Source organism: Bolinopsis microptera, chromosome 13 (genome assembly GCF_026151205.1).
Source record: "Bolinopsis microptera isolate Bmic1 chromosome 13, MBARI_Bmic_1.0, whole genome shotgun sequence".
NCBI lineage: Eukaryota > Metazoa > Ctenophora > Tentaculata > Lobata > Bolinopsidae > Bolinopsis > Bolinopsis microptera.
The window spans coordinates 7,540,817-7,566,700 of NC_087084.1; the positions used below are offsets into that span (position 1 = coordinate 7,540,817).

Genomic DNA, 25,884 nt, shown 5'->3' on the forward strand with positions numbered 1-25,884 from the left:
TTAGATTTTCTATAAATGTCGTGATTTCTTTTCGAGTGCAAGTTCCACTAGTAAAATGAGATTTTTCGTTGCATTTGCTGTTCTTGGGGCCATCGCCCTCGGACAAGGTTAGCTAATTTGTAACCAATTATTATCCAGATTTCTTTTTGTAATTGTATCTTTGGCTTCTGTAATAAACTGTTTACAATTACATATAATCGGTTGTTCAATAAACCGTAGCCTAATATATACAGACTCTGTAATTGGTAATCTTAAAGAACCCAAGCTAACTATACCAGCGTTCTCATAAAATTATACTTTGAAGAAGTATGGTTTATAGATAATCAGTATTTAATTGTTCCACTGTACTATAGTTCACTGACTTTTAAAATGCTCCGCAACGTTTCCAATCTTAAATGATGTTAAGTTTTATATTTCGTCAAAGAAAAGAATTACTACTCGATTCAGTTAATTTATTAAATTTAATTAATTCAAATTTCAGATTGTACTGAAGAGGGAGATGCTAAAAGTGTCAACTACAGAGGCAAAGTAGCCGTCGGCGCAAATGGATACCGATGCCAGAAATGGGCATCTCAGTCACCTAATGCACATACATACACTCCTGAAAAGTAAGTCTGACTATTATATTTAGAATTTCGACATTTCTTGACCATATATATATATATGGTCAAAAAATGTCGGAATTCTAAACGTGGTCTTTGGGCTAGGGTAATATGATGTTGATTAGTGTAATATTTATGAATAGGGTCGGATTCGAGCTAGAATTATCAAGTTGAGGTTGTGATTCAGATTGTAAATGTTTAGTCACGTTTATCAATCTCTAGTCAGTAAACATGGATTAATAGTATTTCTCACCATGTTGAAATTCAAATGTTTTGCGTCCTAGGTCTAAATTTCAACACATGAATATTTTCAGATACCCTGATGCGGGTCTTGATGAAAACTACTGCCGTAACCCTTCTGAGTAAGTGACTATAGCAGATTATTTTTTCACTCCATTTATCATATTTTGGTCTGTGGCCCTTATGTTCACCTTTTATCTCAATGGGGAACCTTGCCCCTTTCGTATTATTTCCGTATTATATATAAAGCTAAGTTAGAAGGATTAACATTTCCACAAAAAAGGACACCTCATTTTCTCTAAAGAGACGTAATAAACTAAAAAGTAACTAACCGATATTTCCCAAAGTCACACTGGTCTATGGTGCTATAATGATGAGGGTACAAGTCCAAGGTGGGTCAACTGTGACGCACCAAAATGTGGTGAGTTAGCTTAATTTTTGCAGCTTCATATTATTTAATTAATTAATTAATTAATATCAACATGAGTGGTCACCACTTACCATAATGGTAGTTGTATTGTCCACATACACAGCTTAACTTCTCATCTTATCTCATTAAACATAAGATTATACATTGTACTTCCATTAACAATCACACGCGGAAGTAACATCGTGAGTAACATAATATAAACATAACATAAACGATATAGTGACTTTTGTACTTTTAGTTGGACTGACGTATTCACAGAACAAATATAATAATATGATAGATTTTTGCAACTATTTGAAGACTGAGAAGAACATGAGACTAACAGTGGTTATACTTTATAGAATGGAGCAAAACATTTCCTTGTGATTGAATAATACAATAATTAATGAATTAATTAATTAATAACAACCAATACATATAACAGACTCACAATATCGCAACTTAAGTTTAAAACTATAAATTTCAGGACAATACCTCGTGAAGGTTATCTGTGATGACATCGCCAACATCTTCATTGATGGTGTAGAGAAAGTTGTCCCCGGAACCGGAGCCTGGAACCAGCTCTCCAAGTTTTACGTGCCAGCAACTACCACTACCATTGGAATCAAATGCCGCAACACAGGTTTCAATTTCGTGAATTCGTGACGCGGTTAAATCTTAAAATTTTATTTTTCGATTTATAGTTTTCCCTGGCATATTTTCAGTTCTAATCGTTTTAATTTTTGTATTGAATTGATGTATATAAATAGCCAAAACGAGTCCGTTTACAGTGTTCTGCTTGGTAATTTTATGTCCAATGTTTAATTCCTGTTTAATTCCTGTTTAATTCCTGTTCAATTCCTGTTTAATTCCTGTTTAATTCCTGTTTAATTCCTATTTAATTTCTATTAAATTCCAGGCGGACCCTACGGTATCATGGCTACAGTACAGAATGAAGTTGGAGAGACGTTTGTTGTGTCGGACAACTCGTGGAGTTGCTCTAATGCTGCTCAGGATGGCTGGGCAGCCGGTAGTTTTACAGGTAAAATGTCATTTAGTTTGTGATTAAATTTGTGATTCGTTATGTCTCCATATTCGGTGCTTATTTTTGGTATGATTGAAGAATTTGGTTGAATAATTTTCTTTTAAAACTTCAGTTTTGATCTGACATATGTTAAATTGTAAAGACCTTTCTAATTTCTAATGTCTAATTTTTTCAGAGGATGATAGCTGGAAGCCTGCTGCTTATTATTATGGGCATCCTCCTTATCTTATTAATAAGGACGCTTGGAGGGGAATGTCTAATGTGAGTTGGATGGTTAGGCGGATAGAATATAACGAGTCCAAATATGATTAGTAAAAAATAACGAGTAAAAATATAACGAGTAAAAATTTAACTAGTAAAAAAATAACGAGTATATATTTAACGAATAAAAACACACATGATTACGATTAAAAATAACAATTTGTGCTTCAGGATAAGAAAGTTATCTGGACGGCTTCTGCTGCTGATACGACAGTTTACTGCCGCAAGGATCTTCCAAAACCAACAGGTAAATCAGTTTTGTTTTGAAAATTCTATAGTTTTGGTACTTTATCTATTTTTTACTGCCACAACATGTAGCATCTTACGGTTTTAATTCTGTTTTGCAATTTCGGTAGTTTTGATACTTTATTTAACAGGGTTGTGTTTTAATAGTTTAATAGTTTAATGATGTGTGCGTAATGGAGGTAATAAGATGTAAGTTTTATTCAACTAATAACTATGCAGTTATGTAACCGTGAAAAATGCATTTAACCAATTAATTCAGACCTCACCCTGGACGTGATCTGTGACGATGTCTCCACCATATTTGTTGACGGAGAACAGCAGGATGTTGCAGGAACTGGGGCCTGGAACCAGCTCGCCAGTGTCCGTATCTCTGGAGATACCAAAGTAGTAGGAGTTCAGTGCAGGAATACTGGCGGTCCTTACGGTATCATGGCTCAGATCCTTGATGGGTCCAAGAAGGTTATAATAATTATTATTAATCGTTATACAATTTAAGCACCTTAGCTAACTCATTAAGTTGTTAAAATATCAATCAACTCTACCCAGTTCGCACCATAGTACGTTGAATTAAACTAATCATTACAATAAACACAAACAACATTCAATATTTCTTCAAATAGCAAATAACTAGCGATCACCATTCACCAAGTGTTTAGCACACCTGTGCCCTGACTCGGAAACACAACAGGATCCTAATACTTCCCATTCTTCGGAGAGAGATTTAATACCGCTCTCACCCCAGGTTGTTGCTGTCTCTGACGACTCCTGGAGTTGCTCCAACGCTGCTGAAGACGGCTGGTCTACAGGTGATTTTGTGGAGGGGGACAACTGGAAACCCGCAGCTTACTACAACGGACACCCACCGTACAAAACAGCTCAACAGGTCACTTTAAAAGCCAAATATAAGCACATAAAACCTTCTCAAGCCTCCACTGATTCATCTATTATTGACATTATTTGTTTGATTGTGCCGTAAAAATAAATGATTGTTTTGTTAAAATAATTGTTTTCTTAACAGGCCTGGCGGAGCATGTCCCTCAATAAAAGGATTATATGGACCGCCTCTGGAGCTGATACAACTGTTTACTGCCGTAAAGTCATGCCTGCAGCTGCTCGTTAGTTTTTATTTTTATGTTTTAGTCGGGGACTTCCTTGATTTTATATTAAGATTTTTATTCTACAGTCCCTAACTAGTATAGTTAGGGACTGTTTTGCATTTTTTAGGTTAGGACTTTCTTGATATGCATTGTTTAAGTTATTTCATCACCAAAACTATATTTTGACCCCTGATTAATATCCCAGCACCAAAGCTAGCCGTATCAGCAGCCTGGAAACTCATCCCTGGAGGCCTTACTAAAATAAGCAAGGGAAAATCTGGTGTATGGGGTGTAAACAGAGTTAATGGTATCTATAGACTCAATGGAGATGGTAAGGAATACATTATTTAACTAAGCAATTAGCTAGTCAGTTAATTATTTAATAATGTTAACATTTTACTAATTAACGTGACAAGGAATACATTATAAATATTTGAGTAATCAATGTAATACATTATTAATATACATATTATATATAATTAATTGATAAACTAATTATTGATACATCACAGGAACTAGCTGGACTAAAATAGCCGGAGGTTTAGTCCAGGTCTCGTCAGGAGCTTCAGTTTGGGGTGTCAATAGAAACGACATGATTTACAGATATAAGGGAGGAAACCAGTGGGAGAATATCGGTGGCCGCCTTACAAATGTTAGTTAATTATCTTATACTTAGCTAATTTATTAGTTAATTACTAATTAGTTTATTGATAAATGTATATAAACTTACCGTTATGATTCTGCTCAGTAAACAAACGTTGGTGAACAAAATTTTAGTTTTAATAACTAAAACGTTCAGCAGATTAAGGTTTTTGTCTGTAGGCTGTGATGTTGTTTTTGTAAAACCAACATAATTAACATAATGATTAATTTACTAATCAATTAATTAACATAAGGATTAGTAAATTAAATAGCATAATTAACATAATGATTGATTAATTATGCAACATAATCACTATAATGTTACAGGTGGATGTGAGTGAAAACGATAACGTCTGGGGAGTTAACCGAGGAGGAAACATCTACAGATGGCTGGGAACCAGGTTTAATTAGTTGACTAACTAGTTAATTATTTAGTTATTCAGTTAATTAGTTAATTATGTATTTAATAAGTTAGTTAATTAGTTAGTTGTTAAAAACTGATTTGGTTGGCAAAAATCGATGGAGCAGATATTAATTAGTTAATTATTTAGTCAATTAGTTAATTAATTAGTTAGTTAATAAGACAGTTTATTGGTTAGTTATTTAGTTAATTAACAACACATATCAGATGGGAGCAGATCGGTGGAGCAGCTATTCAAGTCAGTGTGGGAAATTCTGGAGTATGGGTTGTAAACAGCGCAAACAATATTTACTACAGAGTCGGAACATATGGTGATTCTGGAACTGCTGGAACTGGTGTAAGTTAATTAGCTAATTAGCTAATTAGAACTGGTGTTAATTTATCTATTATTCGCACTGGACATTGAAAACATTAATAAATCTTTTGTATGATTTTATAAAATATAGATACATCCTTGTTCCAGCTGAGAAAATTTAGAATATTCATAATTTGTAACTGGTTCGACTCATGATTTTATCTTCTACCAGTGGACTCACGTACCAGGAAAACTGAAATGGATCTCATCGGGAAATAACATAGTGGTCGGTGTGAATGCTAATAACGATATCTACTACCGATCTGGTATGAGTGCAGATACTCCTACTGGAACTGGATGGAACAAAGTCAATGGAAAGCTAATGAACATCGACCTTCTGGATGATGAGGTACTTTACGCTCCATATATGGGGATCACGCGATGTTTTTATAGCTGACCCCCCCCCCCCCTCTAAATAGTTATAGTCTACCATAAGATACTAATAAGAACATTTTTAAAAAGTTGAATAAAACTGTGCCCGAGTAAAAATTTTCCAAAAATCTGGCTTAATTTTTAGACCAAATTTGCTGCATCCAGATTTTACTCAAATTTAATAATGATAATAACGTTAATTGACGACGTTAACAACGTTGATTGACGACGTTAACAACGGTAATTTAAACTAACGATGTGGATAACATCAAATCTCTTCTTTTCAGGTAGTGGGAACGAACACGGCTATGAACATTTTCAGATGCCCCATGGTGGCCCCACCACCTCCTGTTAAATACTCCCCCTGTGATGAAACTGATAGTTGTGTCAGGGAAGTGGGAATTGGAGCTCTTCTTGCAGCTGGTAATTATTTATTCGGTTATCTAATTAGTTTGGTAATATATTAGTTAATAGTTGGTGCCACCTCCTCTCATATCAAGTACACTCTTTCACTTTGTGATAAGACTGATAGTTGTGTGGCATGTTAAGCATGTTAAGCATCCTTTCCCCTCCGTAAGGCACCCTAAAAGTGTTTCTAACAACAAACAAGGATAATGAAGTAGATCTACAGTGTATCTATATACACTGATAAAAACTAAGCGAGTAATAAAAAACTGCAGGAAGTCAGCTGGTTTCGAAGAACGGTCGAGCTAAGCTAGTTATGCAGGATGACGGTAACCTGGTCCTATACTGTGTGGTCGGAGGAGCAGTGTTGTGGAACAGTGAGTCTAACGGAAAGGGAGTCGACTCCGGACTCAAGCTTCAAGTGAGTTTCATTATGTGATAATCATATCATGTCGTAACACTCCTTATATGGGTATCACGTGATAATGTCATGTTAAAATATCACGTGATACCCAAATAAGAAGTGTTTTATTGTGCGATAATGCCATGTTGGAAGGGTAGTTAATAAAACAAATATTTAATAAAACAAATATTTATTTTTACGGCACAATCAAACAATATCAATAATAAATAAATCAGGGGAGGTTTGAAGAGGTTTCAAGTGCCGAAGGCCACTGCTTATCTTTAGGATTTGAGAGTGACCTGTGCTTAAAACCCCCTCAACCATCCACTACGTCAATATACAGGGTGGGCCAAAAGTCAGTGTGCAAACGTTGGGTCTTATACCTCCGCCGTGTTTTAAATTTGAGAGCTGTTGCTTTGCAAATGACATACTGTACTTACTGGTTCGAGGATTCCGTCGTCAAAATTTGAAAATTCGAATATTTTAGACCACGCCCATTCAATATTAAAACACCTATATTGTTTTCTCAGAACATGCTGAACGCCTAATTTTTTCAGAGACGGTAGATTATCAAATGTTGCATATGATCTGAAAACATGAGGCAAAACGGATTAGAAATGACGAAGTTATCAAGCATTTTGTGTATCTCGTTAACAAAATTGACTGGGTGATTATGTGACACCGTGACACGACACCTTAATTGGGCACCCTTAACAATTCCCATAATGTTTAACGGGGTAGTTAACGGGGTCACCTTATCACGTGATTAGGTAAACCAATCACCTGATCACACGTAATGAATAAACTCGTTATGCTTCATATCTCGGTCATCTGAGAAGCTACAGTTCTAATTCTTTCAGGACAAACGTAATTCGAATGGCCAAACACAATTCAATAATATTTAGCTTGATCCGACTATCCAAACTATCAAATAAATGTGAAAATGAACCTCCATTTGAAAAAAATGAACGCGAATATTTTTCGAGTTGACAAATTCCTCGAACCAGTGGTGGTACTAAGTCATACCAGAAGGAAGTATTTCAATTGGGCAATCAGTGACTGAGCTATTAAGGCCAACGTTTGCACACTGACTTTTGGCCCACCCTGTACTTATTATACAAATATAGAAAAATATAATTATTTAAGCTAAAATTGCTTATTGGTCTAGTTTGGTGACATAGGAGAGCCCAGTTGAGTTTTAGTTTAGGTTTATGTTTTAAATCATAGTTTGAAAGGTTAGCCATGTTTCATGGCAGAGAGAGATATCATGTGTGCAGAGCCGTACCGGATGTAGAATTTGAGATATAATATAGATTAGTTACCATATATTAGGGTCACCTCGATTTTGGAGGGATAGCAAGTGCTTTTTAAGGTTAGATTTAATAATACCTGACGAGGCTGATAAGTCTGAATTTTTGGAAGAACCCGGGATTATTATCCCATCTTCATTAGCATCACATATTTCGAATACATAGGGGATGAGATCATTCCAAATTTTGGCAGTATCGAGATAGCCCGACCACGGTCCGCGGACCACGGTCCGCGGACCAGTGGTCCGCGGACCACTGTCTGCGGACCGTGGTCCGCGGACCACTGTCTACCAGATCATATTACTGTATAATAACAGTATCCCCTGAATCAAGCAACAGGTGTTTGTGAATAGTTGATTGGTTACCAGATCATATGAATGGTATGTATGGTATCTTGGATGCAATTAGTTACGACTAGCATAATTAATTGTAGCGTAGTAAATTACTGGATCAAACTATTGATTACGATTCAAATGTGGTCTCTCGGATATAATTAGTTACGAATAATATTGATTGCTCAATGAAATAAATGATTACGATTAAAATGTGGTATATAAGTCGTTCGGTGGACATTGATAACAACGCAGTTGTTACATTTGGAGCGGACACGAGGAGCATGAGCAGAGGAGTTAGCAAGACCTCCGGCATCAGAAGATGCTACAGGGTCATGAGCAGCGCATGATATACCAGCATGCCTCTTGTTGCAGAAAACGCAGAAGCTTGGGTTGGCTCTGGAGACGATGAGGGTTTTACCAGCTTGAGTCCACTTGTCGAGAGGTGAGATAGGTTTGCAGATAGGGTCGCAGGGTAGGGCTGAGTTCATCCGTTTCGTTTTCTCTGAGACCATAGTTGTAGTTGTTCAAGAAGGAGTTGATGATAGAAATGATTGATGCAGTCTGATAATAGTTATTCTTTATATATTGCATGATGTGAACTGATCTCGTAAGGTTGCTTAATCGTTTAATAAGCCTTGACACCACCGCTGATTGGAATTCGCGTGCGATAATGTGAACCCTGCTTGACTCAGGGGATGATGTGAACCCTGCTTGACTCAGGAGATGCAGATGATGTGAACCCTGCTTGATTCAGAGGATACTGTTATTATACAGTAATATGACAGTGGTCCGCGGACCACGGTCCGCAGACAGTGGTCCGCGGACCACTGGTCCGCGGACCGTGGTCCGCGGACCGTGGTCGGGCTATCTCGATACTGCCCAAATTTTCGTAGAGGTGTACAAAAAGTTCTGTTGGGAGATATCTAACCTCAGTAATGGGACAATCAGACGAAGTTTTTCATTTCTAGGACAGAACTTGAAAAGATCTTTAATCGACTGGGGGACATCAAATTTAAGAATTTTGAACAGTTCCATAAATGTATGGTACATGTGCAGATTCTCCAGGTTGATAATTTTCTGCTCAGTGAATAGCGGTTTAGTGTGTTCAAGACAGTAGTTCTTGCTAGCCATATGTTCGTTATAAGTTCTTGAACGTGCACAGGTTAAGTAGTATTCTTTATGATCAAAATTGGGAATGTTACCAAATAGCAGTCTTATACATCGTTTTTGAATTGCAAAGATTTTATTCAGCATATGTTTAGGGATCCCACCCCAGCAAATTATACAATAGCTAAGATGTGACATAAAAAGAGCATTGTATAGTTTCAAATATTCAGATTTGGGAATGAATTTGCAAATTCTCTTAATCGATACAATACTGGAGTTCAGCTTTAAAGATAAATGATTAAGATGTGGTTCCCAACATAGCTGTTCGTCTATTATCACCCCAAGAAACTTTGTACATTGAACTTTTTCTAGCTTTTTGCCATCTAGTTGCAATTTATTGTGTTAAATGGTGGACATGTTGGTGCATTTAGATTGCTACTTTGAGATCTGTTGAGTGTTGCTCAACCAAAAGAAATATAGTGAAGTATGACATACCTTATCGGACGTTAAATTACCGGATATTGCGTGAACAGCTTATGAACAGATATTAGAATGAACGTTAGGTCCTCTATACTAGCGTCCAATTAATGTCCGTTCAAATGAAGTCCGATAACGTAAACTTGTACGCCCCAATCTAAACACCTCCCTCAGGATGATGGCAACATGGTCCTCTACGCTGGAGACGCTGCCATCTGGGACAGTAAAACTAATGGAAACACCGACGCTGTGGAGCTTGTTGTCCAGAACGATCACAATGTTGTTTTGTACAGCTATGAAGATAGAAGTGTCTTGTGGAAGACTGATACTAACGGAAACAACTGTCCTGATGCCCAATTCGTTGAGAGTAAGCAGATTAATGATTTGTTATAATATAATCTGCTTCTTTTTATATCTTTTCTGTTTAATTGATTGATATTTGTAGGCTTTTTAGTTTGATGTCAAAGTGATGATATCATTGAAGACTAAAAGGTTTGTCCCACAAAAGCTTAGACAACATCCTCTTTCAGACTGTGCTGCAGATAAATGTATCCGGGAATCTCAGGTCGCTTCAATTCTTTCTCTTGGTAAGAATTTAAATGATCTGGCGATTGTTTATAAGGCGCAAATATTACATGTATTAGGATGCAGTGAAACTATATAAAATGTTGAATGTTGATAATTTCTTCTCGCAGCTTGACATTTGAACAAATTAACACGACGATTTAATAGGTAAGAAGATCGTCTCAAAGAACGGAAAAGCTGTGTTCACAATGCAAGCTGACGGTAACCTAGTCCTGACTTGTTCTATTAACAAGAATGTTCTGTGGAAGTCAGACACCAGTGGAGTTGCTGGAGGACTCAAATTCCAGGTACAATAATTATAAAATCATTCCAAATTGTTACCCAATCAATTAGATAACTTAACGAAGTTACCAATTTAATCCAGATTAATTAATTCATCGATTAATTAGTCAATTTAATCCAGAGTGACGGTAACCTTGTCCTCTACGACGCAGACAGAAAGGACCTCTGGGCATCAGACTCTAACGGTAACTATGACAACGCCGAACTAGTAGTACAGGACGACATGAACGTGGTTCTTTACTACTCTGCTGATAGAAAGGCTCTGTGGGCTACCGATACTGATGGGGCTGAGTGTGCTGATCCTCCTAGCACTGTTGGTAAGTGACACTCCTTATTTGGGCATCACGTGACACTCCTTATTTGGGCATCATATTAATACTGTCTTAATAATCTATGAAAAATGAGGGGGCGATAGTGGCAGGTCGAATCCGGGCACTTCATAGTATAGTTATTAGACTTGGGGGGGGGGGGGGGGGGGGGGGTTATTTCATTTTTAAACGCTACAGTCTAACCTTCCTGCTGCTTCATGTCTGCTTATTTAGGCATCATATTAATACTGTCTTAACACTGTCACTGTCAGTGCTGTAGAAGTGTTATAGCGAGCAGACAATAGCTGTAATCTGATTTATCTTCCAAAGAATCAATAAGATCCCTTTTTACCGCGAACCCCGATTTCCCCCAAGCTCCACGGTAGTTGAGGGTTTTACTGTACCTTCATGTACATTGTACAGTGTATACAGCTTAAGGAACTTATTTTACCATTACACGTGTCCAGCACCCAGTTTCATGAGAGGCAAGGTGCCCACGAGAGGATAGCCTGCCTCTTGGGTGTGGCAACCCTCCTAGAATATGATGCCCGGGGGGATGGGGGCCTGCACCAAGCGTCTTATTGTGTCGGAATCACTGGATCAGACCGAGGTGAGCCTTCTTCATTCGGCTCTTCGGGGGTACTTCATCTTTAAACACTACAGTCTAACCTTCCTGCTGCTTCATGTCTAGTTATTTCTAGCTGATTGTCTGACTGTCTACACTCATGCAAGTGTTTAGTCTGCACCGCCGTCCCACTGTAGTCAACATGGAAATTAATTCATGTAATGCGAGCGGGCCATTTCTCTGAGGAAGACTAACAGTAACGGTGGAAAAACACATAATCATGCTTACCAAGTACTAATTCACTGGATTTATATGCTTAAAGATAATGACTATAACATGGAACATACTTTGTCACTAGTAGCAGCTGGTGAATCAGCACGGTTTGATGTGTGCTGCACGTGCTGTAATATGTATGCACGTGGTGTCATGACGGTAGGGCATACGTAAACATAACACTAGTGCGAAACATTCTGCGTAAAGCTCATAGCATTAGAAGTATGCGTAAACTTGTGTAATTCACAGCGATAATTATATATCGTGTTATTCGGTTTTGCACCTCAGGGTATAACTCAAGGGTCGACCTCGGCCTCGGTTTTATCAAAGCAAAATTTCCTCGGCCTCGGCCGCAAATCCTGCCCTCGGTCGACCCTTGGTATAACTGTTTAATATGTTGTTGTCCTCCGGAAGGTGCCAGTAGTTCTAATGACCAATTTAAATACAAATTTATATTCAAATAATATTATAATTAAAGAACTGCACCCCAATTTTAGTAGTCTGAAAACGTGATAAATCGAAAGTTCGCTGATTACAATCGTACATGTCAAAATCAATTTTTTATCTCAAATACTTGATACTTCCAGTCTTGCATGGAAAATGAAATGTTATTACTCAATGTTAAAAACACTCCTTATATGGGAATCACGTGATACTTTAATAGCGTCATCAAGGTAGACGCGAAGAGGAGGGAGTCTGTCATTGTTAACCATTATATGAACCATTATATGGCTGTTAACTTGATAGCTGCAGATTCCATTCTTTAGTCCAAACGTCACGAGCCGGCTATTATAAATGCTCCCGGCTACTAGGTGGCCTATAAGTGGCACATCAAACACAGTCACTAACCGGTCACTAGCCGGTCACTAGCCAGCTAGTGGCCGGCTAGTGACCGAATAGTAGCCAGTATGCGGTCAATAGCCGGCTAGTAGCCGGCTACTGCTAGTGACCAGTTGTGACATGATAATGACATGATAATGAATAAATGGTTATGACATAGACCGGTAGCTCAGTTGGTAGAGCAACTAGCATGTAACTCAGAGGTTAATGGCGGATCAAACCCGCCCGGCACTATGCAGTATGCCGGCCCATGATTTTCCGAATTATTTACCAGTAAAAATCAAATAATCCATTCAAATATCTGCTTGCACACATTGTTGATGCAAACATAGCCCACTCACAACTAAGTTATGACAAGGTTATGACATGGTTAATGGTTATGGCATGGTTATGCCACCGGGATTCTTATCTACACCTTATTGGACCTTATTTAACCTGACATGTTAAATGAACGGACATTAAAATGAACGGACATTAAAATGAACACTCAAAGTCAAAGACATTCAAAACCATCAAAAATCCAAATTTTTTATATTTTTTTGGCGTTTTTTTAGTTTTAGCATATTTCATACAATAAGCAAAAAATGCAGTCGTTAAGCAATAAAAACGTTCAAATGTCTGTCATATATTAGTGTCTATGATAATGAAAGTTGTGTAAAAACAACAAATACTTAATATTCGACCAGATTTGATGAACATATCACAGGTCATCTTCGTCAGATGGGTAATCGTGCATTACATATTTCACCTCCATCATATCAGTAATACCCGCTTTTTGAAAGTCATTTTTTATTAGACCACTTCGGTCCTGCATTTTATAAGATGTGGAGGCAGATAGTATCTTCGAAGAAGTGAACAAGGAAGCCGAAGATCAAGAAAGTGATCATGTCATAATGAGATACTTGGAATATTTAAATTTGATAATAACTTGTTTTTCATTGATCCAATGATATAGTTTATTCCGATGAACATAATTAAAATTTACTGAAATTAAAAAGCTAAAGTGATCATATCCTAGACATGAGTTAGCAGTGGAATAATTTTAGGAAAAAATTCAACGGACTTTAACTTGGACAGACCTTAAACAGTCCGGTAGGAGGTGCATTGAAGTTTCTTTTTTTCTTCGGTTTTTAATGTAGTGTTAAGGTTTTTGATGACGGCTGCATGCTTGGAGCCCTATGTCATTTTGGGTATGACATCAGGTGTTATACATAACTTGGTTTTCCTAAATACTATCACATTCAAATAGGGATATAGTAGGAAGGTTCGCTATATCAAAAGATTGTCAAGTTATTGCTACCTCCGGCTTATATATATTATATCTGTTGTTCATTATGTTCATCACGAGTATGGTGTTTGGTAACCGTAATGTCCATGATTAAATAGGTTTCACGTGATCCTCATTGTCTCCCCTTTGAAGAACGTCCCGCCGTAATAATATTAATTTGGTCGACTGCAGTTTGAACTTTGAGTTAACGGGTGATACTCGTAAAATATTTGTTCTAAACTCGGCGCGCTTCTTGGTAGGTTATAAATCTACAAATTGCAGTGGCCTGACCGAGTTTGTCCTTATAGGAGTATTGGGACTCAAACCCCTGCCGCCTGTATGGAAGATGTTTGTGCTAACCACTAGACCACACAGCCAAGTAGCTTCCGTGATTTTTTCATCCATCGCGTAATGCTCACAGTCGAATACCACTACCACTATCACGTCCACCAACGCCGTAGTGGCCTGTTCCTATAAGCCTGAATTATTAATTAATAATTTCTGGATTTTCCGCTTGCTAAAGATTTGTTCTTTTGCTAACGACAATTTGTATATCACATTTTCCTATGCGGGCAGTCAAATTCGTACTCCATTATAATAGCATTATCACAAGCCTGAAGCCTTTTACACATTTTTAATGAGGCATTGATCCAATATAAGAATATAAAACGACTGAGCCTATCTGTGTCATTACTTAGATTTTCCGATTGAACTGATTAAAGGCTTCAATATGAAGTTTATTGTTGCTGCTTTTGTCTTAGGTCTGACATGTGTTGATTCTTCTGTGCCCGATGGTAAGTTAATGTCCTTTTATTGCCCTGCACCATGCCTATTGTCTAGTTACAGTTGCCTAATTACAGTTGCCTAGTTATCAATCTTAACCATGCCTCTGAATCCCTATTCAACTTTCTGATGGAGATTCTTTCTTTTGTTGATAAAATGAGCGAGTGAAAGATCTTTTTATCGGTTTCAAAGCTTTCTTCAAAACATCAAGCCAGTATAAACAAGGACACTGTTAAATTTCCCTCCCATTTCACTCCCGTTTCCCAGCACAATGCACCAGACAAAGTCTTGGTTGCTGGACTGATGCTGCAGCTAGAGCCATCTCCGGGGGCATCAGGTTCAACTCTGTAAACGTTGATGACTGCCAGAAGTATGCTACTGACCGAGGATATGCTGTGTTTGCTGTCCAGTACAACTCAGAGTGCTTCACTGCTGAGGATGCTGAGGCTACCTATAATAAGTACGGGGTGTCAGCTGCGTGTGCTGCTACTGGCCGAGGGGGTGGTTGGGCTAACAATGTGTATAAAGTTTCTTGTGTAGGAACAGGTAATGGAGTATCACTCATGTCATGTCATGTCACTTTTTACACCATCCTCCACCATTAACTTTGATTTCACCAGCAACCTTCCCCATATTTGCCACACCCTAGGGTAGGCAGAGCATCTCTCGTATCCTCTCGTAGGCTAACTTGGCCAAGCCTCTCATTAAAAAAGAGAAATAAAAAAGAGGGTAATGGCATACACTGCTTGGATAATATGGATAACCAATACCCAACCCGAAGAAGGCACAAATTAAATTAATTGGAGACATGTCAATGAGGAGACATCTGACATGCATCTCATCTAAATAATTAGTAACTATTAGACCAATCTTAGGAAGCGTATAAAGTGTACTGACCAGAAAGCCACTTTACGTAATGAAGTAATGAATGGTCCACCTTCAGTACTGTAAAAGCTGAGAATTAATATAATTCTTCAAAGTGTTTATTGTCTAGAATAAAGTTGTTGCATATTAATTTTACCTCAACACAAAGTTAAGTTTTTACTTGGATAAGGTGACAATAAAATAGTTCGCATTGATTTTGCGATTATTACTCTTAACCGCTGGTATAAGTAAGAAAGTGTTCCTTATTAACGACTGCATTATAACTTCCAGGAACTTGGAGCAAGAACGCTGGTAAATATCTGAGCGGCTACAGCGCAGGAAATGCCAAGTATGACAGTCTTCTGAGGTCCCAGAGCGAATGTATCAAACGATCCGGTCAGTTCACACTTGCAGTTAATTAGATAATATATTAGACAATTAATTGGTTATATTGAAATTAAATACAACAAATACAAAATCTCTGGTAGATAAATAAATACCACTTTCTTCCACTAGACTGTGGAGGTATCACATACGAGACCAATTCTAAAAAGTTCACTCTGCGAAGAGGAGTTGACCTCAAGGACAGTCCCTCCAACGAAATTTCCTGGTTGGCTATCTCAAGCGACGATGAAGGTAATTAGTCATATAATTAGTCATAATTAGTCATAATTCGTCATGTAATTAGTCATAATTAGTCATATAATTAGTCATAAATAGTCACAAATAGTCATAATTAGTCATAACTATTGTTATGGAGTTTACTCTATGTTAGATCATGGTCATTCTCCAGCAAGATTTTCAGAAGCCTATTCCTGGCTGGCAATCGTTTTTATTATTCTGTTGCGAGATTTTAGCACTTTGATGTTTGAATATTATAACTACTGACTTCACCAGTTGTGTATTCATTTCAATTGTATCAGAAAAATATTGCATTAGTTCTCACTGCTCACTGGTCGCTTTTACTCACTAGTCACATGATTGTTTGATTCAGGTGGTCACATTTTCGGCGCTAAAGTCTCAACAGAATACGAACTCCACAAAGCTCTGGAAGTTGGAGATGTTATTTCTGCATTCGGACTGTACAAGGATCACACCACTAGCAAATTCAAGTAATTATACGTTTTGTAATGAGTTATAGCATAGATTTAGGAGTTCATATGTAGATTTAGGAGTTTATAGATTTATGAGTTTATAGATTTAGGAGTTTATAGATTTATGAGTTTATAGATTTAGGAGTTTATAGATTTATGAGTTTATAGATTTAGGAGTTTATAGATTTATGAGTTTATAGATTTAGGAGTTTATAGATTTAGGAGTTAATAGATTTATGAGTTTATAGATTTAGGAGTTTATAGATTTAGGAGTTTATTGATTTAGGAGTTCATAGATTTAGAAGATCTAAGACTTGATAGATTTAGAAGTTTTTATTTCTCCAATTCTTAACCATCAATTTCAGCTTGAACATCAAAGGAGCTAACAACTTGTTCCTGCTTCATGTCGACTTCAGACCAACGGGCGACCAGCTTGTTCTCAACTCTAACCAACCTGGTGTAGGCTGGCAGGCGGAAGTCAGGTATATACAATAAATGTGTTTTGATTAGTTATGTAATATAAATACATTATTTATGAGTCGCATTATTGTGATGTCTCTGATGAACATTCATGATAATTCCGCATATGCGACAAAGGGAAAATGCTCTTTTCAGGTCAATTGGTTATACTTAACAAACACAAGCATCTATTTTTTGTGGGAGACAAAGTCGCTAATATATGCTGAATTCCACTATATAACAATAACAATCCTAACTAAATAATTTAATTGATTAACTAATTAACTAAATAATAATCACCCTCAGGCCAGCATTCCCTAAGGCTAAGCTAGTCGGAGGAAAGATATTCAAAGTGTCAGTAGAGGTATTAGAGGGAGAATACAGGATCTTGTTTAACGACGAGGAAGTCGGCAAGTTCCCCCAGAGACAGAGCATCAGTCTTGCATCTCACAGTAAGTCGGATATCGCGGGGATCTAGGAAACTGGTGACCTTTGCGTTCATAATAATTTTTGATTCCTGTTAGATTCCTGTTAGATTCCTGTTAGATTCCTGTTAGATTCCTGTTAGATTCCTGTTAGATTCCTGTTTGATTCCTGTTTGATTTCCGTTTGGGCCAAACGGTTTGGCTCCTGTTTAATTCCCGTTTCCCACTAGTCATACTGTACGGAGGAAGTAACGGTTTCGAATGGAAAGCAGCCCAACTGCCACCAGGCGTTGCTGGACCCGGCCTCTCTAAACCATGTGGTACCGGTGATAAGCTCCACTTTGACAAGACTAATGAAGTTGGAGATATTATTACAGGTATGGGAGTGATTAATTAGTTTATTAATGGAGTAATAGTTAATGCTGCTTAAACTTATCTGTTAACATTCGGTACAAATCAATACTGCTTGATAAATTGAATGAAATACGTAATTTTTACAGGCTATATTGACCGGGTTTTGTTTCTTAAAATTAGTTATTTTAATACATTATGCAAACATGCTAATTATGCAAACATGCTAATTATGCAAACATGCTAATTATGCAAACATGCTAATTATGCAAACATGCTAATTATGCAAACATACTAATTATGCAAACATGCTAATTATGCAAACATGCTAACTCGTGTTAATTTCAGTTTGGGGTATCTTTGCTGATAAGACCTCAGCATTCAGTGTGAATCTGATCAAGGACGATAGCAACTTCATGCTGCACATCTCATTCAGACCCCCACCAAGTGAAAACAAGGTAGACAGCTTTATTTATTTGTTATTATTTTTGATACTGGTAAAATAGTAAACTGGATTACTGAAAAACTTGTGAACTGTAACCAACTTAATTTTTGAGACGGATGAATTTATGATTAACATTTTCTTAGTTATTCTTTAAGTACTTGAATGTTATATTTAAGCAACTCTTTCTTTTCCCGGAAATCCGGAACAATCATACAATCCGTCCAGCAACGTAATTCCATCAAGTCATTATCAAGCAATTTGTAAAGTAAACGTTGGTTTTTAATGAAATATCTCCAAATCGGTGGTTTGCAGTGATACCAAGGCATATATCTGGAGATCCAACTATACAATTTTCTTGAAACTTTCCAGATATTAAGATAGCTTTAAGACGAATAATCTGTGCATGCTTGGATGAATTTCTATGTGCCAAATTTGAGATATCACTGCAAACACAAGAAAAATATGCTGTCGAACAGGAGTCGTGTTACCAATATTCACAAATGCTCTACAATCTACATCGTTACACAAAACTGTACAAATACTTCTCTTCAGATTGTACTGAACTCTAAACTGAACGGTGCTTGGCAAACTGAAATCAGAGCTGCTATGCCAGCATTCGTGAACGGTGGACCATTCAAGGTTCAGATCGAGCTGCTCCTCAATGAGTTTAAGATTTACGTTAACGGAAACGTAAGTGAAACAGTCAATAATAAACGAATATTCATATTGCATAAGTATTTATTTCGATGGATATTATTAACATCGATATATATCTCTTCCTCACCTTGATATCATCTTCATTCTTCAAATTTATAACAACTGTTCCCTCAGGACATTGGAGTCTCGTTCCCATACAGAGAGGGATTCTCCCTTGGTGATATCCAATTCCTGTACAATGTTGGAGGAAGTAACGGTATGACCTTCACTGATATGTCACCTCCTGATGATAAGAACGTCGGTAAGTCATAATTAGTCGTGTAATTAGTCGTATAATTAGTCGCATAATTAGTCGTGTAATTAGTCGTATAATTAGTCATATAATTAGTCGTATCATTAGTCATATAATTGGTCGTATATTTAGTCATATAATTAGTCCTATAATTAGTCGTATAATAAGTCATAAACAGTCATAAATTTTTTCAACAAGCTTTAACAACAATTCCCCCAGGAGCAAACCTGATGTCAACTGGTCTGTCTGTCAGCCAGAACAGTGTGGGGTGGGGAGGAGTACCTGCACGTGCCATTGACGGTAACAGGAATGGAATATGGGCAGCCGCGTAAGACACATTTATTTAAAATTTGTAATTCTAGTAAATGTAATTAAAAATATATACATATATGTATATTGAGTTGTGTTATTCTAACTTTAGATTTCATAAACGATATTAGCTGAGAAATATTTTCACTTATTGGAAGTTTATCCGTTTGTTTTTGCAATCTAAAAATATGCAGAATTTACATCATGATCCAATATAATGAATAATTAACAATTATTAATTATTTTCGAATAAATTAATACTGAATAACCAACTTTCTTCAGAACATGTACTCACTCTGCTGGCAACTCCGGTAACTGGTGGAAAGTGGAGCTCGGACAAATGTCTGCTATCAACAGAGTCGTTGTCTACAACAGATTGGATTGCTGTTCCGACAGAATTAACGGTGCTAAGGTCCGTTTTCAAGCAAATTTTAATACTTGATCAGTTGTTAAATTTTAATAAGGCATTGTATGAAAAAGTTGTTATCCTCGATATTGCTGTTTGATAAAATTAACTATTTCTAAACATTACTTAATGTAGGTATACGCGGGTGCCAACCTTTGTGGGGAAGTGAAATACGAGGCTGGAAAGGCTGCTTTCACAGTTGAATGTGGTGGTGCTGTTGGTGATTCTCTGACGATCTCGCAACCTTACAACTATCTGACCCTCTGTGAGGTTGAGATCTACGGAAAACCATCTGATCTGAAGGCGCTTGCTAATGTCGCTCCTGGTATGTTATACTGTTAAGTGAATTATATTCGAAGTTAGTTTTTTTAATTTAATTAAGAATTAATTAACAACCTTTAATTGGTCCACTATTTCTTTTTAATTAACCACCCAATAACTTATAAAACTAATAGTCTAACCAACTAATTAATTAATCAATTAACCAATGGAAAAATTAACCAATTAACTAATTAACTAGTTAACCAATTAACTAATTAACCAACTAACCTGCACCAGGTAAGCCAACATGGCAGAGCAGCGTAGGATGGGGAGGTGTCCCCCAACGTGCCACTGACGGAAGAATCAGCGGACGGTGGCCAGCTGGAACTTGCACTCACTCAGCTAACGCTGGGAGCAACAAGTTAGTAGAGCAACTTGTTAATAGAACAACTTGTTAGTAGAGCAACTTGTTAGTAGAACAACTTGTTAGTAGAGCAACTTGTTAGTAGAGCAACAAGTTAGTAGAGCAACAAGTTAGTAGAGCAACAAGTTAGTAGAGCAACAAGTTAGTAGAGCAATTTGTTAGTAGAGCAACTTGTTTGTAGAGCAACTTGTTAGTAGAGCAACAAGTTAGTAGAGCAACTTGTTAGTAGAGCAACTTGTTAGTAGAGCAACAAGTTAGTAGAGCAATTTGTTAGTAGAGCAACTTGTTAGTAGAGCAACTTGTTAGTAGAGCAACAAGTTAGTAGAGCAACTTGTTAGTAGAGCAACAATTGTTAGTAGAGCAACAAGTTAGTAGAACAACCTGTTAGTAGAGCAACAAGTTAGTAGAACAACCTGTTAGTAGAGCAATTTGTTAGTAGAACAACCTGTTAGTAGAGCAACTTGTTAGTAGAGCAACAAGTTAGTAGAGCAATTTGTTAGTAGAGCAACAAGTTAGTAGAGCAACAAGTTAGTAGAGCAACTTGTTAGTAGAGCAATTTGTTAGTAGAACAACCTGTTAGTAGAGCAATTTGTTAGTAGAGCAACAAGTTAGTAGAGCAACTTGTTAGTAGAGCAACTTGTTAGTAGAGCAATTTGTTAGTAGAACAACCTGTTAGTAGAGCAATTTGTTAGTAGTGCAACAAGTTAGTAGAGCAACTTGTTAGTAGAGCAATTTGTTAATAGAACAACCTGTTAGTAGAGCAACAAGTTAGTAGAGCAACTTGTTAGTAGAGCAACTTGTTAGTAGAGCAACAAGTTAGTAGAACAACCTGTTAGTAGAGCAACTTGTTAGTAGAGCAACAAGTTAGTAGAGCAACTTGTTAGTAGAACAACAAGTTAGTAGAGCAACAAGTTAGTAGAGCAATTTGTTAGTAGAACAACCTGTTAGTAGAGCAACTTGTTAGTAGAGCAACAAGTTAGTAGAGCAATTTGTTAGTAGAGCAACAATTGTTAGTAGAGCAACAAGTTAGTAGAGCAACTTGTTAGTAGAGCAATTTGTTAGTAGAACAACCTGTTAGTAGAGCAATTTGTTAGTAGAGCAACAAGTTAGTAGAGCAACTTGTTAGTAGAGCAACTTGTTAGTAGAACAACCTGTTAGTAGAACAACCTGTTAGTAGAGCAATTTGTTAGTAGTGCAACAAGTTAGTAGAGCAACTTGTTAGTAGAGCAATTTGTTAATAGAACAACCTGTTAGTAGAGCAACAAGTTAGTAGAGCAACTTGTTAGTAGAGCAACTTGTTAGTAGAGCAACAAGTTAGTAGAGCAACTTGTTAGTAGAGCAACAAGTTAGTAGAGCAATTTGTTAGTAGAGCAACTTGTTAGTAGAGCAACTTGTTAGTAGAGCAACAAGTTAGTAGAGCAACTTGTTAGTAGAGCAACAATTGTTAGTAGAGCAACAAGTTAGTAGAACAACCTGTTAGTAGAGCAACAAGTTAGTAGAACAACCTGTTAGTAGAGCAACAAGTTAGTAGAACAACCTGTTAGTAGAGCAATTTGTTAGTAGAACAACCTGTTAGTAGAGCAACTTGTTAGTAGAGCAACAAGTTAGTAGAGCAATTTGTTAGTAGAGCAACAAGTTAGTAGAGCAACAAGTTAGTAGAGCAACTTGTTAGTAGAGCAATTTGTTAGTAGAACAACCTGTTAGTAAAGCAATTTGTTAGTAGAGCAACAAGTTAGTAGAGCAACTTGTTAGTAGAGCAACTTGTTAGTAGAGCAATTTGTTAGTAGAACAACCTGTTAGTAGAGCAATTTGTTAGTAGTGCAACAAGTTAGTAGAGCAACTTGTTAGTAGAGCAATTTGTTAATAGAACAACCTGTTAGTAGAGCAACAAGTTAGTAGAGCAACTTGTTAGTAGAGCAACTTGTTAGTAGAGCAACAAGTTAGTAGAACAACCTGTTAGTAGAGCAACTTGTTAGTAGAGCAACAAGTTAGTAGAGCAACTTGTTAGTAGAACAACAAGTTAGTAGAGCAACAAGTTAGTAGAGCAATTTGTTAGTAGAACAACCTGTTAGTAGAGCAACTTGTTAGTAGAGCAACAAGTTAGTAGAGCAATTTGTTAGTAGAGCAACAATTGTTAGTAGAGCAACAAGTTAGTAGAGCAACTTGTTAGTAGAGCAATTTGTTAGTAGAACAACCTGTTAGTAGAGCAATTTGTTAGTAGAGCAACAAGTTAGTAGAGCAACTTGTTAGTAGAGCAACTTGTTAGTAGAACAACCTGTTAGTAGAACAACCTGTTAGTAGAGCAATTTGTTAGTAGTGCAACAAGTTAGTAGAGCAACTTGTTAGTAGAGCAATTTGTTAATAGAACAACCTGTTAGTAGAGCAACAAGTTAGTAGAGCAACTTGTTAGTAGAGCAACTTGTTAGTAGAGCAACAAGTTAGTAGAGCAACTTGTTAGTAGAGCAACAATTGTTAGTAGAGCAACAAGTTAGTAGAACAACCTGTTAGTAGAGCAACAAGTTAGTAGAACAACCTGTTAGTAGAGCAACAAGTTAGTAGAACAACCTGTTAGTAGAGCAATTTGTTAGTAGAACAACCTGTTAGTAGAGCAACTTGTTAGTAGAGCAACAAGTTAGTAGAGCAATTTGTTAGTAGAGCAACAAGTTAGTAGAGCAACAAGTTAGTAGAGCAACTTGTTAGTAGAGCAATTTGTTAGTAGAACAACCTGTTAGTAGAGCAATTTGTTAGTAGAGCAACAAGTTAGTAGAGCAACTTGTTAGTAGAGCAACTTGTTAGTAGAGCAATTTGTTAGTAGAACAACCTGTTAGTAGAGCAATTTGTTAGTAGTGCAACAAGTTAGTAGAGCAACTTGTTAGTAGAGCAATTTGTTAATAGAACAACCTGTTAGTAGAGCAACAAGTTAGTAGAGCAACTTGTTAGTAGAGCAACTTGTTAGTAGAGCAACAAGTTAGTAGAACAACCTGTTAGTAGAGCAACTTGTTAGTAGAGCAACAAGTTAGTAGAGCAACTTGTTAGTAGAACAACAAGTTAGTAGAGCAACAAGTTAGTAGAGCAATTTGTTAGTAGAACAACCTGTTAGTAGAGCAACTTGTTAGTAGAGCAACAAGTTAGTAGAGCAATTTGTTAGTAGAGCAACAATTGTTAGTAGAGCAACAAGTTAGTAGAGCAACTTGTTAGTAGAGCAATTTGTTAGTAGAACAACCTGTTAGTAGAGCAATTTGTTAGTAGAGCAACAAGTTAGTAGAGCAACTTGTTAGTAGAGCAACTTGTTAGTAGAACAACCTGTTAGTAGAACAACCTGTTAGTAGAGCAATTTGTTAGTAGTGCAACAAGTTAGTAGAGCAACTTGTTAGTAGAGCAATTTGTTAATAGAACAACCTGTTAGTAGAGCAACAAGTTAGTAGAGCAACTTGTTAGTAGAGCAACTTGTTAGTAGAGCAACAAGTTAGTAGAGCAACTTGTTAGTAGAGCAACCTGTTAGTAGAGCAACTTGTTAGTAGAGCAACAAGTTAGTAGAGCAACTTGTTAGTAGAGCAACTTGTTAGTAGAGCAACTTGTTAGTAGAGCAACTTGTTAGTAGAGCAACTTGTTTGTAGAGCAACTTGTTAGTAGAGCAACAAGTTAGTAGAGCAACTTGTTAGTAGAGCAATTTGTTAGTAGAGCAACAAGTTAGTAGAGCAATTTGTTAGTAGAACAACCTGTTAGTAGAGCAACTTGTTAGTAGAGCAACAAGTTAGTAGAGCAATTTGTTAGTAGAGCAACAATTGTTAGTAGAGCAACAAGTTAGTAGAGCAACTTGTTAGTAGAGCAATTTGTTAGTAGAACAACCTGTTAGTAGAGCAATTTGTTAGTAGAGCAACAAGTTAGTAGAGCAACTTGTTAGTAGAGCAACTTGTTAGTAGAACAACCTGTTAGTAGAACAACCTGTTAGTAGAGCAATTTGTTAGTAGTGCAACAAGTTAGTAGAGCAACTTGTTAGTAGAGCAATTTGTTAATAGAATAACCTGTTAGTAGAGCAACAAGTTAGTAGAGCAACTTGTTAGTAGAGCAACAAGTTAGTAGAACAACCTGTTAGTAGAGCAACTTGTTAGTAGAGCAACAAGTTAGTAGAACAACCTGTTAGTAGAGCAACAAGTTAGTAGAGCAACAAGTTAGTAGATCAACTTGTTAGTAGAGCAACTTGTTAGTAGAGCAACTTGTTAGTAGAGCAACAAGTTAGTAGAGCAACTTGTTAGTAGAGCAACAATTGTTAGTAGAGCAACAAGTTAGTAGAGCAACTTGTTAATAGAACAACCTGTTAGTAGAGCAACAAGTTAGTAGAGCAACTTGTTAGTAGAGCAACTTGTTAGTAGAGCAACCTGTTAGTAGAGCAACTTGTTAGTAGAGCAACAAGTTAGTAGAGCAACTTGTTAGTAGAGCAACTTGTTAGTAGAGCAACTTGTTAGTAGAGCAACTTGTTAGTAGAGCAACTTGTTTGTAGAGCAACTTGTTAGTAGAGCAACAAATTAGTAGAGCAACTTGTTAGTAGAGCAATTTGTTAGTAGAGCAAACATTAACTTATGAATAAACATTAAACAAAGTAGATATTAAGCTGTAAACGATAAAATACAAGCGATGATACTCAGTCAAACAAGAAATTCAGTCAGACAAGAATTTATTTGTATTTACAGTCTAAGCAAAACCAGGATAAAAAATTTAATCAGACATTAAAAGGAAATCTAATACGTATATCATGGTTGTCACTCCTTACCTCTAGTTTACAGTTTACTTCATGTGAAGTGTACCCTTACAAGATAACACTCCTACATTAATTTAGGTGGAAGGTTGACCTTCTGGATATGTTCACCGTGGACTCAGTTGTTATCTACAACAGACTGGATTGCTGTTCTGAGAGGATTAACGGTGCTAAGGTTAGACATATCTTTATATTATAGATTCGTCCGGGTGTTTGAATTTGAGTGAGAATAGCCTGGAACAACCTTAAAAGTGTTTTGCTGTTTTCTTTATTGGGTTCTTGTAAGCTGTGGTTCTTTAAATCACATTATTTTAAATAACCAGCTAAAGTGGTCTAATCTGCAGGTATATGTCGGTGCTGAGCTATGTGGTTCTTTAAATCACATTACTTTTAATAACCAGCTAGTGTTACCAGTATTACCAGTATTACCAGTAGTATTACCAGTATTACCAGTAGTATCACCAGTTTTACCAGTAGTATCACCAGTTTTACCAGTAGTAATAACAAGTCG

At 36.8% G+C, this 25,884-nt stretch overlaps 1 protein-coding gene across 1 annotated transcript in view; it reads left to right on the forward strand.

Moving 5' to 3' along the window:
• Positions 1-45: 45 nt before the first annotated feature.
• LOC134825171 (uncharacterized) overlaps positions 46-25,884 on the forward strand; it is a 41,429-nt gene continuing 15,590 nt past the window's right edge. Inside the window, exons 1-36 of the mRNA XM_063837321.1 lie at positions 46-107; positions 482-608; positions 917-964; positions 1,190-1,263; positions 1,739-1,894; positions 2,171-2,293; positions 2,472-2,557; positions 2,729-2,804; positions 3,063-3,262; positions 3,546-3,686; positions 3,822-3,918; positions 4,106-4,231; positions 4,413-4,552; positions 4,870-4,943; positions 5,171-5,300; positions 5,491-5,667; positions 5,978-6,113; positions 6,371-6,516; positions 9,902-10,094; positions 10,258-10,314; positions 10,460-10,599; positions 10,716-10,911; positions 15,786-15,890; positions 16,011-16,130; positions 16,489-16,606; positions 16,954-17,070; positions 17,354-17,499; positions 17,703-17,849; positions 18,172-18,281; positions 18,821-18,958; positions 19,100-19,226; positions 19,437-19,545; positions 19,809-19,938; positions 20,068-20,257; positions 20,491-20,614; positions 25,455-25,548. Coding sequence (XP_063693391.1) covers positions 56-107; positions 482-608; positions 917-964; positions 1,190-1,263; positions 1,739-1,894; positions 2,171-2,293; positions 2,472-2,557; positions 2,729-2,804; positions 3,063-3,262; positions 3,546-3,686; positions 3,822-3,918; positions 4,106-4,231; positions 4,413-4,552; positions 4,870-4,943; positions 5,171-5,300; positions 5,491-5,667; positions 5,978-6,113; positions 6,371-6,516; positions 9,902-10,094; positions 10,258-10,314; positions 10,460-10,599; positions 10,716-10,911; positions 15,786-15,890; positions 16,011-16,130; positions 16,489-16,606; positions 16,954-17,070; positions 17,354-17,499; positions 17,703-17,849; positions 18,172-18,281; positions 18,821-18,958; positions 19,100-19,226; positions 19,437-19,545; positions 19,809-19,938; positions 20,068-20,257; positions 20,491-20,614; positions 25,455-25,548 — 4,470 coding nt within the window. The 5' untranslated portion in view covers positions 46-55. The remainder of the gene's footprint in view (positions 108-481; positions 609-916; positions 965-1,189; positions 1,264-1,738; positions 1,895-2,170; positions 2,294-2,471; positions 2,558-2,728; positions 2,805-3,062; positions 3,263-3,545; positions 3,687-3,821; positions 3,919-4,105; positions 4,232-4,412; positions 4,553-4,869; positions 4,944-5,170; positions 5,301-5,490; positions 5,668-5,977; positions 6,114-6,370; positions 6,517-9,901; positions 10,095-10,257; positions 10,315-10,459; positions 10,600-10,715; positions 10,912-15,785; positions 15,891-16,010; positions 16,131-16,488; positions 16,607-16,953; positions 17,071-17,353; positions 17,500-17,702; positions 17,850-18,171; positions 18,282-18,820; positions 18,959-19,099; positions 19,227-19,436; positions 19,546-19,808; positions 19,939-20,067; positions 20,258-20,490; positions 20,615-25,454; positions 25,549-25,884) is intronic.